This window comes from Neopsephotus bourkii, unplaced genomic scaffold (assembly GCF_033783945.1).
Source record: "Neopsephotus bourkii isolate Nb327-2 ecotype Australia unplaced genomic scaffold, CSIRO-AGI_Nbou_v1 NB_1765, whole genome shotgun sequence".
NCBI lineage: Eukaryota > Metazoa > Chordata > Aves > Psittaciformes > Psittacidae > Neopsephotus > Neopsephotus bourkii.
The window spans coordinates 3,380,447-3,397,342 of record NW_026902239.1 but is presented as its reverse complement, the minus strand read 5'-3'; the positions used below and the strand labels follow the sequence as shown (position 1 = coordinate 3,397,342).

The 16,896-nt window shown below is 35.2% G+C and overlaps 1 protein-coding gene across 15 annotated transcripts in view; it reads right to left on the bottom strand.

Annotated features, from left to right (window-relative positions):
* The window catches only part of REPS1 (RALBP1 associated Eps domain containing 1), a 499,053-nt gene that overhangs the window by 458,113 nt on the left and 24,044 nt on the right, over positions 1-16,896 (bottom strand). For 13 of the 15 annotated variants that reach the window (XR_009729212.1, XM_061378180.1, XM_061378178.1 and 10 more), the window contains 5 exons: positions 10,179-10,332; positions 5,085-5,212; positions 4,445-4,607; positions 4,078-4,141; positions 3,106-3,260 (listed from right to left, as the gene is read on the bottom strand). Coding sequence is in view for 14 of the 15 variants with exons in the window: in XM_061378180.1 (XP_061234164.1) it covers positions 3,106-3,260; positions 4,078-4,141; positions 4,445-4,607; positions 5,085-5,212; positions 10,179-10,332 (664 nt within the window). In the remaining variant the exon portion in view is untranslated. Of the gene's footprint in view, positions 1-3,105; positions 3,261-4,077; positions 4,142-4,444; positions 4,608-5,084; positions 5,213-10,178; positions 10,333-14,480; positions 14,612-16,896 lie in introns of all 15 variants that reach the window. The other 2 variants (XM_061378193.1, XM_061378184.1) reach the window with 2 other exon arrangements.

Genomic DNA, 16,896 nt, shown 5'->3' with positions numbered 1-16,896 from the left:
CAAACCAGGCTATATCAAGATGATATTTACAGACACAACCATGCCTTCAAGCAGTCAAGATGACATGCTGGTCATGGTATACAAAATGTACTAAGCCATCAATTAATAAAATAAATACATAAGCACTCAGAGAAGTATTTATAGAACTGCCTGACTTCACGCTCTCATTTTCATTCAGTGCAGTTCTAGCTGCTCTTACGCAGACAGATCTCCCTCACTCTGAAGAGCAAACCACAGCAGAATGTCAAATCTTAAGTGGAGCAGCTGCAATAGAAATAATTTTGAAGTATATGATACAATTCAAAATACTAAGCCCATTTGAATGTATTGTAAAATTACCACATTATTCTAAGGGCTTAAACACCTCAATTTATCTCTCTAGTCAGCAGAAAGATATAGAACCTCATTTAACTTTTTTCCTATTACAATTCTTTAGAGGCATAGTGCTATACCAGAAAAATCATCAATATAAATGCTTTATTATACAGTAGGTCTATGTCATGTGAGAGAAATACGTATCCCTGGCCATGACACCAGATGCAAGACAAGACCATACATTAACAGGTTTGGAACACCTGCAGTTGGTCGCATAATAGATTCACAGGGGCTGATGAGGGAGAGAGAGGCTGCCAGAGGAGACCAGGAACATTCTTCCCTTCCTCTGTTTGAACAGAGACATAGGGGGTAGGGAGCCCTCTGCTACTCTTTTTTTCTGCTGGCCACTAGTTCAACAGGCAAAATGGAAAAGAGACAGCAAGTTTCAAGCACCAAGCAGAAGTATAGAATATCAAGTTGAAAGTTTCTAACAAAAGGACAGAATTAATATGGTATTGTTAACACTTCTGAAATAAAATTTACTGTCTTGCACATTGGTTTAAAAAGACATCAAGTAATTCACCTTCTTGAGCAATTTGAAACCATGTTATTCACACTGAGACTTTAGTCAGTAGAAGATCATTAATAATTTCTTTCAAGAAACTGTTATCCCATGAGAGAAGTGCACTTAAAAAGACACCCCAGTGTCACACTTCACAGTTCTGAGAAGGCTGTTGGAAGCAAGCTTAACTGAAATACACTTCTTATGAGAACTAAAAAGAAAAAGTTACAGAAGTTTAACTGGTTTATCTTTCAAGGCTGATTTTTAAGTTGAATTCTTGCAATTTAACATGTGCATTAATATGCACATACACCTATGAGTAATCTTTAATTTAGATTAAAATAGTCAATGTATTCAGGAGATTTTGACTGTTGTACCTACAAGTAAAACTACAGCCACATCAATAATCATTTCTACAGTTTCCTATTCAATATACAAGTTCTGGTGATGAATCATGTTAGATGCTAGAAAAACTATGTCTAACACTGGGGGCCCAAACTTAAAAAAAAAAATCTAGTTAGATAAAATTCAACAAGTTAGCAAGAACTGTTACTTTTCATTGTAGCTGTAACAGCAGATTCGAATAGAAATCATAATGTTTCCTTTTAAGCAGAGCTTACACATTCTTGTAACTTTTTAATATTCACTAGAATATGGTAACTTTCATTTAATCCCAGAGGGAAAAAGACTGATTTGTACCTCATGGTAATACATCAAAGTTTTATATTAACCACAATGCCTTCAATACAAAAACAATAAACACATATATAACACTTTTTGGGTTAGTGTCCAATTTATAAAGTTACCAGACAGCTTCAGTTAAATGATAAAAGCCTTGAAATCTACTACCAGTAAAGGCAGTAAAGTATCAGGTACAGATATAGTACAGTTGTACAACAGTTGTTGGATGGTTTGGTTTTCTGTTGTTTTTTAAAAAACAACCCCAGCAGTTTATACAAATAAACACTACTCCATTTCCTATAAAGGCTTTTGCTTGGCAATCACCTTAAATACAGAAATAGATAAGTAGTTTTTAAGACACTTGCTAGTTATTCACCCAATTAATTGTAGTTATTTCTCATGTACTTGTCATAGCAAGATGTTTATTCATCCTGAAAACAGTTCAGTTGCTGTTGCAAAGGTTCTTTGAGGAACCACAAAGCTACTCCCACAAAAAATGGTTTAATTATTAAAGCAAAGGTAGTAAGAGCTACAGTATCTAGTTTAAGAACTCATCAGTAGTTGTCAGCTGAAAGTCTCTGACATACAAACACAGTACTGAAAAGACCCCTTTTGAAGTATTTACTAAAAAGACATAAAATTCTAGGAAACTGTGCACCTAACTTCCCAAGCCAAGACTGCTTGATAAAAAGCAATCTAAGGCATAAAATACTCTGTTTCCTTTGTTTTAAAATCTATATAAATACACCATTCCATGTAAAAGTGGTGTTTCAAACAGGATGCTTGTGGCCAACTTCCTTTATACACACACACACGTGCACATATATATATAAAAACATTATATATGTAACACCTGTTTTTAAACGCCACTTTTTCATGGAGCAGTAGTTTGCTTTTCAGTTACAGGAGAGTTTCTGGCACAAGCAAAATCATACATTCAATGTTTTACCTGGAATCATCTAAAGATAAAGAACTATGCACAGAAAGACTAGGTGCCAAAGCAACAGAGGATAAATCCAGCTGTCAAGTTAGGAACAGAATTTAAAGAAAAAAAAAAAGACATTTCTGTGTATTTTATATACAGAAGATTCTGTACTTTTAAACTACAGTCTTATCTCTAGCATTGAACCTGGTAGCATTTTCCAAGTCCTTTAATTACTTAGAAACTCATGCCGTATTTTCAGAAATGAGAGGGAACAGAAAATATATTCATCTGAAATCAAATCTCAAGTAGAGCTGGACTGGGAATTTGGAATACAGTAATAAAAATCGATAATGTGACAGTTTTGTTTTCCTTAAAAGGCCACAGGATTTCCAAATGTGATAGTCAATGTGTACTGTTCCTAAATAACATCTCCCTGTACAGAAATACGTACGTGCTCAGATTAGCTGTGAGCACTAATTAAGATTTCTAAAAATTACACATTGCTTTATTTCATACTGACTAATGGATTATGTTCATACAAATCCATAAGTATCTGCTGATACACTGTAAGAACTATCCCATCACTTGAAAATAGTGAAATTTAACTTGATGTACATCTTACCTGTCGAGTCTTCCAAATCAATCAGTTTGGGCATTAAACTTTCAGGTAACTTTTGTGGCAAATCATACCCATTCTTCCTAGCAACTACCAGGTGAAATGCAGCACAGAACTCATCCAATGTCAGTGCACCATCTTTATCAAAATCTGACAGTTCCCTAAAAAGAAAAACCTTAGTATAATAAAATTTCTTAAGGTTATGTTATTTAAAATTACATACTTCTGCTATTTGGAATATCAAAGAATGCAGTTTATAGTTCATTTTACCCTATTAAATACTTCACATTAGTGCTACATGCTTTACTCTTCAAAGATGAGCTTTCATTAATAACATTTCTTAGGGCTTAAAGATAATTTAAACCCACTTTTATCTCTCCAGGTTTTTAACTCATTAAAGACTACTACATAATATAACTGGCCTCACTTTTGGCAAAAATGCTGAGGGGATGTTTATTTTAAATGGGAAAACAGTTGAATTACAAATCAGTACAAACAAAGATGAAATCTGCCAAGGTAAGCCATTTAATGATAGCATGCAGCGATGCAGTACAAATTACAGAATACAGCAAAATATAAGCTTTGCACCAAGTCAAAGCTAAATTTGTTATTAAAGCCTACTAAACACATTTAAAAATATTTGCATCTGCACATGTCATTTAAACTTAGCCTTGAATAAATAAATATAGGTAAGGAATTACTTAAAATACACCTTTAGCGATAAAATGCTCAAACTGAGTGTTTAAAATTTCTTCAAAAGCTCAAAATGCTTTGTAAATAATGCCAGCCTAGACCTTTTAAAACCCATTAAAGTAATGGTGGCATAAACATGAGTAGGACTGAACATACTGTAGTACATACTCAAAGTATGACTACATGAAATTCCACTTAACATCTTCTAGTAAGTAGATTATTAAATGACTGCCAGATAGATGCCATCTTTCTAAATTATCCTGAATAAAGACACATCACACTTACCAAATATGAGAAAGTTCAAGAATAGGTAGTTTTGACTTAGTGAAAAATTCTTTAGCTGCAGACCCTGAAAAATTACAACAACCACTTTCAATATTTAAAGCAAGTTAAATCATTAGAAGAGTAAGAGTTACGGTAAAGGAGATGAGCTATTTAGCAAAGGTTTTGGAAAAATGGCACTAATTACTAAGGTTAAATGAAGGAAAAAAATTAGTTTCAAGTTGCTTCCTGAATTACACTGGAGTTCACTAGAACATTATAAGTAAAACGAAGAACTTTGTTCAAAATGGTATGCAAACCTAAGTACACAACAAAGTCTTTGTAACAGAACTGCTGCACCCACAATTATATTTTTTAAAGAGTAACTTACCTGGTATAAATCCATTTAGATCAGGTTGAATGGTTTTAAACTGATTAACATAATACTGCCTTTGTTCATCAGTTATTTTCCAGGGGTCATCATAACTACTTGATTGCCTACGAATTTCATTTGTTGTTGTAGCTGATGCTACAGTTCGTACTGTTGTCTGGTCCTGAAATGAAATATTTTTCCTCAGTATTATCTACCTAAAATGCTTCTATGAATTCTCAACTTCTTGCCTTCAAAAAATAAAGCATAGTTAAATCTCAAGGTAGTTTAGAAACTGCAGGAAACCATCCACAGGTTGTGTCTACAGGATAATGACAGGGTATTCTGCACACTGATACATATGAATAGGAATGACTGCAGGTATGAGAGCAGAAAAAAAAAAAAAGTATGGCACATATGCAAAAAAGCTAAACACAAATGTTTTAAAGTAGTAATTGCTGATGGCTTTTTAATGAGCTTTCAGTTAACCATTCCAAATTAAGTCAACGCAATGAGTATCTGTTGGGTAAACAGCACTGAACAGACTACAGCACAGATACACAGTAAACATCTGCAATGAAGATTATTAAAAAGAAAAGTAAAATAAAAATTGCAACATCAATCTGAATGCAGCAAATCAAATACCAATAAAGTGTCACACCTGGACAGAAGCAGGATGCATGGCTAAAAGAGCACTGGTTGGTGGGGTATCTGCAAAACTGACCCAGTTTTCTTGATGGGGTGGTGGTGAATGGCCAGACCATATGGGATCACTAGAAGTAGATGAGCCTGAAAGTAGAAGAAACATTTCTTTTTCAAAAGACAATCTTGAAAACTGAGTAAGAATTATGGATATGGAAAGCAGTAAAACAAAAATGAAATTAAAAAAAAAAAACAAATCCTGAAACACAAGCTCCTGTCAGGGAAATATACACTTGTAGAATCATGAAAGAAATGAAATGCAAATGGCACCAACAAAACAAGGTTCACCTCCTGTCAACTCACTTCTGTAGATTTTTATGTTGTCAGCTTGAATCTTCACTAAAAAGACATAAGTGAGGAATAAGCTTAGAGCAACATGCGTAAAATGTAAATGGATTTTTACCCATTTAATAGGTTTTGAATGAGTTAATACTAAGCATTTTCACTTAGTTGAAATGTGAGCAACACTTGTATGGACAAAGATCTATTTAAAAGTGGCACAAGATACTAGCATGCAACTTTTTTTCCTAAATGATTTCTAGACTAACTTAACTCTGCTGCTTGAAAACAGGCCAAGAATAATAAAAGGCATCCACAGAGAGTGCTGACATCTGCTCTGCATTAACTATCTGGAACACAATAACTGAGATTCACCCAGTGCCTTGTTATATCTACTTCTGAAATACTGCCTATGTTCAATGCCTTAATATTAACATAACCATGAAGTAACTATAGAAAGATTTGACGACCCACTGCTCTATGTAGAAACCTCTCAAAATTCTCTTAACTTGCAGTTACAAATTAAAAATTTAAGGAACTTGGATCAGAGAGAAAACTAACCATCTAGAACAAGTCTAGAAGAACCCCAGGACACCATTCTACTCTGTGACTCTTAAAAGAAATGCTGGATTCCTTAAATCTAAACAGCAGTTCCGCGCAATTAAATGCTTTCCCTAGGAATTTGTTAAATAAAGTCATACTTAGATAAGAATTTCTGCCTCATACGTAGAAGCAGGTTTCCTTTTAGAAGGCAGGCAACTTGCTGTGAGTTTCTTTAAGCCCTCCACACAACCCACAAACAAGAAATATGACATTAATGACATAATTTTAATACTGCTACTACAATCTAAATTGAAGCAATAAATATGAAGAATTTATTGTCAAGATACTGACAAAATATATTGCTATGAGATTTCCATCTAGACATAATCTATTTATGAAACTGATGAATATCAACAATTTCAGGTTGTACACTACTAGTATACAATCTGCTGTAACCAGAGTGAAGGAAATCAGTGAAGCACACTGAGGGTTAACATCTAAAGGGGCAGTAACATTGTTAGCATCCAAAATTGCTATTTAATATCAGTATGATATTGCAGTATGCAATTACTCCTTCACTCCATAAATGACCTTTTTCCTAGGAAAAAGTAACAAGAGAGTAATGTGAGAAATGCCAAGTACTGGTTTATCTTTGCTCTTCTATACACAGTAGCCATAATTGTGCATAACACATTTAGCTTGCATTACAGAGAGTAAAAATTGAGATTTCCAGGGGGAGAACCACTTTTTGAAGGAGGAGGAGGTAAGTAGAATACACAAAACTGAGAGTTTACACTATTTCTGAATTTCATAAAAATGTAAGATTAATAAAGCATGGGTTTTTGGTGTGTGGTTGGGTTTTTTGTTTGTTTTTAAATGAGCTTTACTAGCCACTATTAAATACTCTGTTCTCAAATTCGTCTTCCACTTCTGCAGTTCCTGATGTGGCCTGAAGCTTCCAGTGACTTTATCCAAAATTGACAAGAATAAAGGCAATGAGTTTGACAATGCTTTTTACCTCAAGGTTCAGTAGCTCACCCAACTCTAAAGCACTAGAAAGAAATATGCCGAAAAGCTCAAAGTCTCTGCCTGGTCTCTTTCTGCACAGAACTAACACACAGTAAGATTCAAACACGTCCTTCCCATCACTCCTACAGACATGCTACACAAATTTTACTTTTGATACAATGGCTCTCCCCTTCTCTTGTCCCTCAGACACCGACATTATTCTCACTAACCTTATAGATCTTTACTTCCCTCAGCAACTTGTCTTAGAACAGTTCAATTTGTATCCCACTTAGCACAGCACCTCTTCCAAAGTGGTACTTTGACAGTAACAAATGCAGTAGCACCAAACTGTCATACCTTCAAAATACAAGTATTACAAGAACTGTTTCCTTTCTCCCCTGCTCAAAACCTCATTTTCTTCACAAACTACAAAACCAGACTGGGGAAGGTGGAATAATAATGGGTCTCAGAGAAGACTTGGAACAATCCGTGTGTTCTTATTTTATGATTTGTAACCCAACAAAGAAACAACCTTCAACACTCTCCATGCATTTTCATCAGTAAGAATACCATTAACAGAGAGAAGACATCAGAGACTGGAGAGAAGACACCAGATTTTTTTACTAGTTTAAAATCAATATTTGGGTACTACCAACATAAACGTTCAGTACAAACAGACCACAAGGTAATAAAAAAATATCTTCTAGTCCCTATTCAGACATGCCATTCAACTATCATTTGAAGCAGGGAAGGGGTTCGTTCTCTCAAATTTGTCACCATCAGCATCCTTCTAGCAGCTGAAGCTGGACTGCAAAATGAGCTGGAAAGGTAAAAGTATGGAGTACATTTTTTCTCTATTGTAACTATAGGAACAGGAGGCTCTCATATGCAGTTCTGTTTCCTACAAGAGGTTCAGTCATCCATTGTATTTTTCTCTGAAGAAGGATCCAGATCAGAGATGCAAGCCAGAACTGGGACATCTACTGATGAAGCATCACTAACACTACCATTACTGCACAACACAGTGTCAAAAATATTTGTAAAATCCAAATTCTTTTGCTCTGTTGAAATAAGAACAGTTTTCTTCCTCAAGCAATTGAGGGCTACAGCTGTAAGTTATGCTTAAGACTCCAGATGCAAGATTTTTAAAAACAACAATTAGGCCATTATGTAATAATTACAGCTCAATTTGATACAGAAAGCACTATTTAATTTTGTTCATGATGGGAGTATGATGATGCAATGGAGTGTCTTTACAACGGCTAAGTCAGAATCTTCTCATTTAAACAAGATGTTCCCCTAAAAGTTTTGAAATTTATATTTCTGGTTTAAGGCAACATGCTACTCGTTATAGACCCATCAAACATTTTCACAGTTTCAAGTTTCCATGCTTTCAGTTGATAACCCCAATACCCCCAAACAATGTTTTCACATAACGTGACATAAAAGCTGAGACTTGGGTTCTTATTTTCCTTGGATCACAAGTCCTGCCTTAAAATCCTACTGAAATAAAATCATGCACTTGCAAATTACCCAATTTTTCAAGAACATCTAGCACTGGAATCAAGATGAGCTTGCAGTGCTGATTTTAAGAAAACTAATCAACAGTTTATCTGGTTCTACCTGAATGTCAGATATTTTTCTACAAAATACTGTCCTTAAAAAGTAGGCTCACGAGAGGGAAAAAGAATGACAAACTATCTACACAAACTGAAATTCAAAGGAATAATTAATCCTCTGCACTGCAAAGAATCAGGATGAAAATTTTTTGTGCAATTAATGTATGAAAATCCATTCTGTCCTTCACATTGGCAGAACAGACAATCCTTCTACAACAGTATCTCCAAATTGCTTTAAACACACTATGGATGTGTTTCCACATGGAATATTAAAATGGAGAATACTGAGCTAGTTCAGAAACGTTTTCAGACTGCTACTGAAAAATTTATCCACTAGACATCACAGGGAAACCACTGACAAACATGGCATCACAACTTTATTTTTAAGAGTACAATATTGAACTCTTCAACAGTAGGAATAGTTTGCATACTTTCCTGGAGTCCTTGACTTCACAAGTTAGAAAAGCTTCACAAGTAGAAATCAGCTACCAGACAAACTTGTATTTCAGCTTACAAGAAAAACAAATCAACTAAACTGTGCAAGAAAAAAAAAAAATCAAGAAATTGATGAAAAATCACAGTGCCTCTGCTGAACCTTTGAAAGTGATTATATATACAATGAGAGACTAATTGTTTTTGTCTAAATTGACTGGGAACTTACTAGCAAACAACATCTGGGACACTGACATAAATCTCTGCATACCACCCCTTCTAAAATAGTGTTTTATTTCCTTACCCAATCAACCCTAAGAACAGAATCCCTGGTCCTCATAGATGTTTATAACTAAAGAATGACTACAGAATAAATTGAAAGGTAACAGACCAACTTTGAAATATCGTAACTTAAATAAACCAATCAACCACAGTTTAATCTGAAACTACAGCCTATAAAATGCATCATATTATTCAGCAGTATCAAAGACAGCACATGAATTAGATTTGCTCTGCTAAATTTATTAATACTCTATCAGATACTAGAAAACACAACAGAACTTACTGAAATATGAGATATTAAGGGGGAAAGCTTTTTAAATCTGAGCACAGCAATATAATAGGGAGAGTCTTCCATGTTAAAGGAAGAACAACAAAGGATGAAAAGTTTCACTGAAATAAGTGGTTCTACCTTGACAGACAGGAGATACAGTAGCTTATGTTTACATAAACTTTAAAGAAAGCAAAAAAAGTTAAAAGAATTAGTTGTTCTGACAATTCATCTAATCTACGAGAAACACTAATCCAAACAAACAATGCATTATCTGCTGCTTTCCCTTGAGCTTCCCATGCTTTCAACTGTACTGACAGTTCCTGCACAATCTCAATAGGATGTCAGTTCTGTATTGGAAAACTTTCCACTGGGAAGCTTTCATACTCTCTTCCCCCACTTCCAAATTCAAGCATTTCCCATACCACACTAAGAAATGGATCCACCATATACACGAGCTCAGATTCCACAGTGTTGCTGTCAATGTGAACATTTGAATCTGCAAGAAAATTTACAGGATTGGAAAATACAAAGATTAACTGCTCTAAACGAATTTAATATACTTTTTCAAGAATTCTTTGACTTTGGGTTACAGCTGAAGTATAACATAAGACATTTATACCTGGTTGTGCTTCACTAAATGGAGCCCAAAAAGGCCCAGGTCCAGCAAGAGGTCGTTCATTATTCCCTCCGCTGGGATGGCGGTTGTGCTTCCTCCATGTATGTGGAGAGGTTGGTGGGGATTGCTGTGGTGAAACAACTGGAGATGTGGACTCCTAATAAAACAAAGGAACCTTTTAAGTTTTTACTAAACAACTAAATACATATCTAAAACCTTTATTTCAGTTAAAGCCTCATTTTAGAAAGTGTAAATTTTAGTACTTATTAAAGTGAGCGAAAAGGAGAAGTCAGGAACAGTATGACTGGACACGTCCACTTCAAACAACATCATCTAATATATTTTTAAAAATGCCTAATATATTTTTAAGTTGGCATCCTTAAGACAACAGCAATGCCGAGTTAGATTACTTAGCTACAAAGCAAACTAGATTATAAGGCTCCCTTTCACTTGTGATAAAAGTTACATTTGAAACCAGGTCTCAAAGGAGTTACTGTAAGTCACTGCACAACTTGCTATCATACCTAATTATTATCAAATGATTCACAATCAGTTACTTTCATTTAAAAAAAATGAACCAGAATTAAACATTTGGGGGGGGGGGGGGGGGATAAATATCACTAGACAGGCCACATTTTTTTAATATGCAAAAACACAGATGTAATTTTTTCAAAGAATGATGCCTTTTGAAAAGTATATCATTCTTTTTCTTAAAGAATGATATACTTTTCAAACTATATCTAGGATATACTTCTCTGCTGTACAAATTACAAGGTAACTTTGCCCTGGTGTCAAGGCTCAAGTTTCTCTTTAATCCCATATTGTACTATATTCTCCCTGAAGAGGCAGGAAAACAAAGAATTACATGTGCAATTTCTATGTGGAATCAGTTCTCATGAGACATTCAGGTTATCAGATTATTCCATTTCAAATAAAATACAAAGGAAAAAAATTTGTGTTTCACAAAGTAAAAAAATAGTAGAAAGTCATTTCCTCCCTGTATCTAGATGTTTTGAAATTGCTGTCTTGCCAGATCTCCTAATCTGAATGTAACCGTATTAGTGAAAAAAAAAAACAAGAAAAAAAGCAAAACTTGAATTCCTAGTTTCCTAAAAAGTAAAAAACAAAGCTAAAAATCTCAACATCTGTTTCAGCAGCAGACCAAAAAAAAAAAAAAAAAAATCAAAAAAAAAAAAGGTAGTCTATTTTAACAACTGTTAACATATGATCAAGTAGTAATAGCCAGACTGAGTGCAGGCTTCCACATGATTACCAAAACTGACCTGGTTTTCTCTGCTGAATATTCAAAGGCCATTATGTTTTTCAATCAATATTACATCTGCAAAAGTCTAAAAGACAATGAGAAAGTGTCCTAAACAAGCTTTCCTCCAAGCAAGGTACATACTAAAACTACAGGTTAAGGTTGTAACCTTATCTAGGTGTTCCTGCTCCGGCAGGGGGATTGGACTAGATGATCTTTTGAGGTCCCTTCCAATCTCTAACCTACTGTGATACTGTGATACACACATCCTAATAAAACAAGTTTTAAGGCCATGATGAGTGGTTACTTCCTAACATTTTGATGTAAACTTCCACCTTTAAACCCCTCTGATTTTCATGTTTCTTGGGATACATAGCCAGCCTGGTTGATTTGGCAACAGGTATTTTTTGAAAGTTCTGATCATTGAGTTGCATTTCCTTAAATAAGTACCTAGGTCACAGGATTTTGAACTTTCCATTCAAAGCACTTAAATGATGCCCATATGTATTGGCAAAAAGTATTACAAAGCAGCTGGGAGCAGTACTAACTCACTGCAACTGTTAATTTAGGGACCAACTGAATGCCCAAAGTCACTGTTTTATCATAGTACCTCACCAGTTCAAGATGTTTTTGTTGCAGCTACATGCCTTTCTGAAACTTGCCTGAAGACTCCTCCTCTTAGAATCTTACTTGATATTTATTGTAGATGTCAGTACATTCTTACCATTACAAGTACATGGGGGCATGAAGCAAAGGAGTCAGGGTGTTCAAAGTGTCACTGCAGGCTGGAAGCTAAAACCGAGGTTGCATTGTTACTCCATCTAGCACAGTACAACAGGTGCTAGAAGAACTTGATGATGCATCACTGAAATCAATTACAAGCTTCCTCTTTCACTGGCTTTTATACAAACCATTTTTATCAAACAAGATTTGAAAGATGTTTGAATTTTTAGACAAAATATTGTGAGTAAACCTAGGGAAAACTATCCTCAGTCACTGACACTATCCATTTACTCCAGTAGACTTACTCTGGTAAGTCAGATGGTCCAGAAAGACACAGAAGAACGCCTGAGGCAGATAAACAAACAATAGTCTATCTAAAGGAAACCACTTGCTACTTCTAGTAACTGCACATGAACATTAAAACTCTTGACACATAGACCTCCTGAAGCAGCCCTGCCCTAATGAAGCTGACAACTGTGCCTATTAGTAAAACCCACCTAGTATTTGGCCTTAATAGTCAAGGCATAGGAAGAAATAGGAAGAAACTGTATGATCTTCAACTTGAATTCTTCTAAATATTTACATGCCATGCATGTGATTCTGTAAAGCAGCATACAATAATGATAATCAGATCATGAGACGTACAAGCATAATAACTAATTAACTTTGTTTTCGGTGTTCCAGTCAACATTCTATCAGAATCCTAAACCCTTACAGATTTCCCACAATTGATTTGGAGCTTCAGCTTAGACTCCACTATACAGCAAAAGCGTACCACCAACTTTGACATCAAAAAGGCTTCTGGAACAGGGCCAAACCACATCTTCAGCTTTACCATCACTGACACCCCACATTCATGAAACAGTTCAAACCAAATTCAGATGGCACTACTGTGGCACTGCCTTTTCGTTGTGCAATCCTGGTCACTCCTACAAACCACTCATGACATTCACTGATCTAGCTTACTGGAAGCTAAGGAGAGGTAATTTTTGTTTTGTTTTGTTTTTTAAGTATGTCTATATGTATTTATATAAACACCCCCAAATATGTGTCTGTGAAAACTGAAAAGACCGGGGAGGAGGCAGGACTGTAGAAACATTAACTCTCACTCAAAAGCAGTCATGGAAAAACACAATGAGTAAAGATTTATTGAAACTGCAATTACACACAGGGTCATTTACCCCTTGTCCACAGGTGACCAACTAAGCATCTGCCTTTGCAAGGGTAAGAAGCTGTCATTTTCATATATTCATGCCTAGAAAATGTGGTTTGTTGTACAAAGTTTTCCCTTCAATTTTCCACTCGGCTTCATGCTTCAGAAAACAGAGGCAGTATGTTCATTAGAACCACTTCTGTTCAGCTGCAACACACAGTCATGAACTGAATGCTTTGAAAGCACATGCTGCAGCTGAGGAAGTAGGGCTGTTCAGTTTCATCTGTCCAATCTATTAATAAAAGAAACTAATTATGACAGCTTGAAATATCCAGGATCAGATTTTTCCGAGAGTATTAGGTTCAGAACCTAACTTAATTGCTCTCCAAAATCTTAGCATGTAACAACTACAACAGTTTGACTAATTTGTGTTACTGATAATGCAATGACTTTGAATTTCACCGATTTTAACAGAAGTTACTCACGAATCTCTTTGGGAACTTTGACAATTTTACTCACCATCTGCATGCTGCAGTTGATGATTAATTAGATTAGCCTTTATTAAAATCTTATTTTGATAAAGTGTTTTAGCACTTTAAATTTGAAACACTAGCTGTTGTTTTTTCTCTCCAAACCAACTTCAATAGAATTCATAGCAATTACAATATTCTGGTTTTTACTATCTTAAGACATTCATTCCTCCTCTTTAAATTATTCTTGAAAACAGATCTAACAAAAGCACATTTATGTAAATAGTTAATAAGTACTTAACATTTTCATGTTAAATCAAACTGAGAACATTCTTCTCAATAACTCAGAAAAAAAGTTTGCAACTAACAGGCAAAAATTAAGTAATCCATCTTAATTTTTGAAAAATCATGGTTTAAGAAAGTTGTAAAAAAGCATGGGTTTTGTCAAACTGGAATTACCAAACCAAGACACTATGAAGGACTTGGAAGTTGGACTTTTTTGGACTGACAAGCAGTTAAAAAAAGTAGCTTTTAATTAAAAAGGTGACATAATACATGGCTTTACAAGTACCACCTTAGTGAAGGTAAGTCAAACAAACTGGTGTAAGGAAACACAATACTGCGCTAAAGCAACTCTGGAGGGATCTCAACCTCAAAAGGGCATTGCAAGCATACATGAGTGAAACGAGATTATAAACCTTTTCCTGGATCTCACACCTCAGGCCAGAAGAAAGCCTCCTAAGGAGAATTCCAGAGACAATGTAGCCAGACATGGTATCCGAAGGGTAGCTCTAATGGTGTTGTGATCCAGGTCCTGATACCACACAGCCTGCATAAGAGTCAGGGAACAGATCCATCATGAAGAAACATTATGCTAGAGCTGGTAACTGCATTGCAGAACCCATGTTTTTGCAATCAACTAGCATTCACACTGAAGAACAAAATAGTCCAAGGTTCAATGTGAACTTCTCCACATGCAGCACTACACATTTTTAGAGACGGGTGCATTTTTAGGGAGGGGTGCAATTACAAACTTCTTAGTCTGACCTCAACAGTTTGAAGGTTTTAGACTAGGTTTGGAAGAAAACAGTAATTAAAACCAGCAACAAATGGAAAAGGGGCCAATTACATAATGGGAAATTTTACTTAAATTTGCCGATACTCTTTTTGTGATTTTTCTAGACAAAGTATCTGCACTACATTTAACCTGTACCTCAGCATACTTCAGTGGGGTGCCATACAAAATAATTCCAACACTGTGGAGATTAATACAAGAATCTAAGGTGCAAAAGAACTGGCTACAGAAGGAGTGAAGTAGAATTGTATTAGAGTGGGAACTATGGGTCTGAAAAAGTTTCTAGTAAAGCTCCTGAATGACTGATTTGGGGAATGACCTAATCTGATACTTTAGGTAACTGATTATGCACACTAAATAGCACGCTGATGAATTTTGATAACTGTAAGGAGCCAAATGGATAGGTTCCTTTCAGGACATAGGTAGCAGTAAACTATAGAGTTTAAAATATAAAGTCAGTTTCTTGCATAGTTGAAATTAATACCAAAATGCATAATAAGACTCAAACAGCTGAAAACAGAAGACTGGATGCATAGGTCAACAATCAAGCCACTACGTCATATATGGCAGATTTGCTTTACTCACAGCTGCTAAAGTATATGAGGTAAGATGTCAAGCAGAAGTACAGAAATACTATTTTGTAGAGTTCTAATACTGGTGACATCTCATTTGGAACAATAAATACAAATCCAGTAAAATATTTTCAGTAAGAACAAATTCAAATTGGATCAAAGTCACAGAAATATTATAGGGATTACTGGTAACTACTTTATGAAACAAAACTGAGATACTGGATTTAGTCAAGCAAAACAAAGCTAAGGGGTAATACAATGGCTTTCTAGTAAATACTAGTGGTGTTCTGCAGCAAATACTAAGTACAAAGTTGTTAAAAGAATAGGTTTTACCTCATCTGAGTAAAGTTAAGTGGGAATTCCCACCACATTCCTACTAATGCTCTGCAACGCTTCTCCCCAACATAGTCAGTGTGGATAAAAGGTTGTGATTTCAAAACAAAACCCTGATTTTTTAAAAACTCATTATTTAATACAATTTATCATGATAACAGAAGGTTACACTCAATAAAACAAGAGGTCTTTTCCAGTTCTGTGGTCCTAAACAATTAATTTAATGCCAGGTATCTTTTGCCGAGATTATCTGATTATCAAAACAGAACTGAACAAAAATGGACTACTGGCAAAATCTTAAAGTCACACAATTCACAGAATTAAAAAAGCTGAAATGGTCAAATTTTGACTGCTACAGGTACCAATTTTGAAATGTCCCCTCCTGAGGCTGCACTGATACAGCAATAAATTCATATAGAGTGCCACTATTACGTGTGATGCACACATAGGTAGATGAATACCTTCAGCTTTACCTTTTATGTTTACCTGGATGTAGCACAGTTCGGTCTACAACTGTCTGCCAGATACACATTTTTCAGCTGTTACAGCCTCAACATCCATTGAAACTAGCTGTCCACTTTTCCCAGTAAATGGAGGCAAGCCAGTAAGTATCCTAAAGCAGTACCTAATCAACACCGAGATCACACTCAAAGACACTGGAAGAAGTATTTGCCTTTTGGCTCTAACAACAAAACAAAAAACATCCAAAGGCAGTATCTAACAGACAGATATTGAGACTGTTGCTTTTGAAAGTATCTTGTAAAACAGAATATACTTTTAAATCTCAATATCGCTGCTTCTGCGAAGAAACTGTTTTAAATGCATTTGTCCTATGCCTTCAAAAAACACCCAAAACAGAACAAAAACACAACCAAAAAACCCCACCAGAAGCCAAAAAATATTCTATCTACAATAACAGCTCCTAATTCTACTAAAGGATTTCTTCCTAAAAAGCACAAGAACTCAACAGAAGACTGGCCTAAGTTAGCATAGCTGCTACTACCAAAGTATGTAAGTATTTATATACACTATGGTTACTATATCTATGCCAACATGTCACATAGTCAGCAAAAGTGTTCAAATCTACTTAGCCTCTATTATTTGGGAGAAAGAAATTATGTCAGTGGAAAAAAA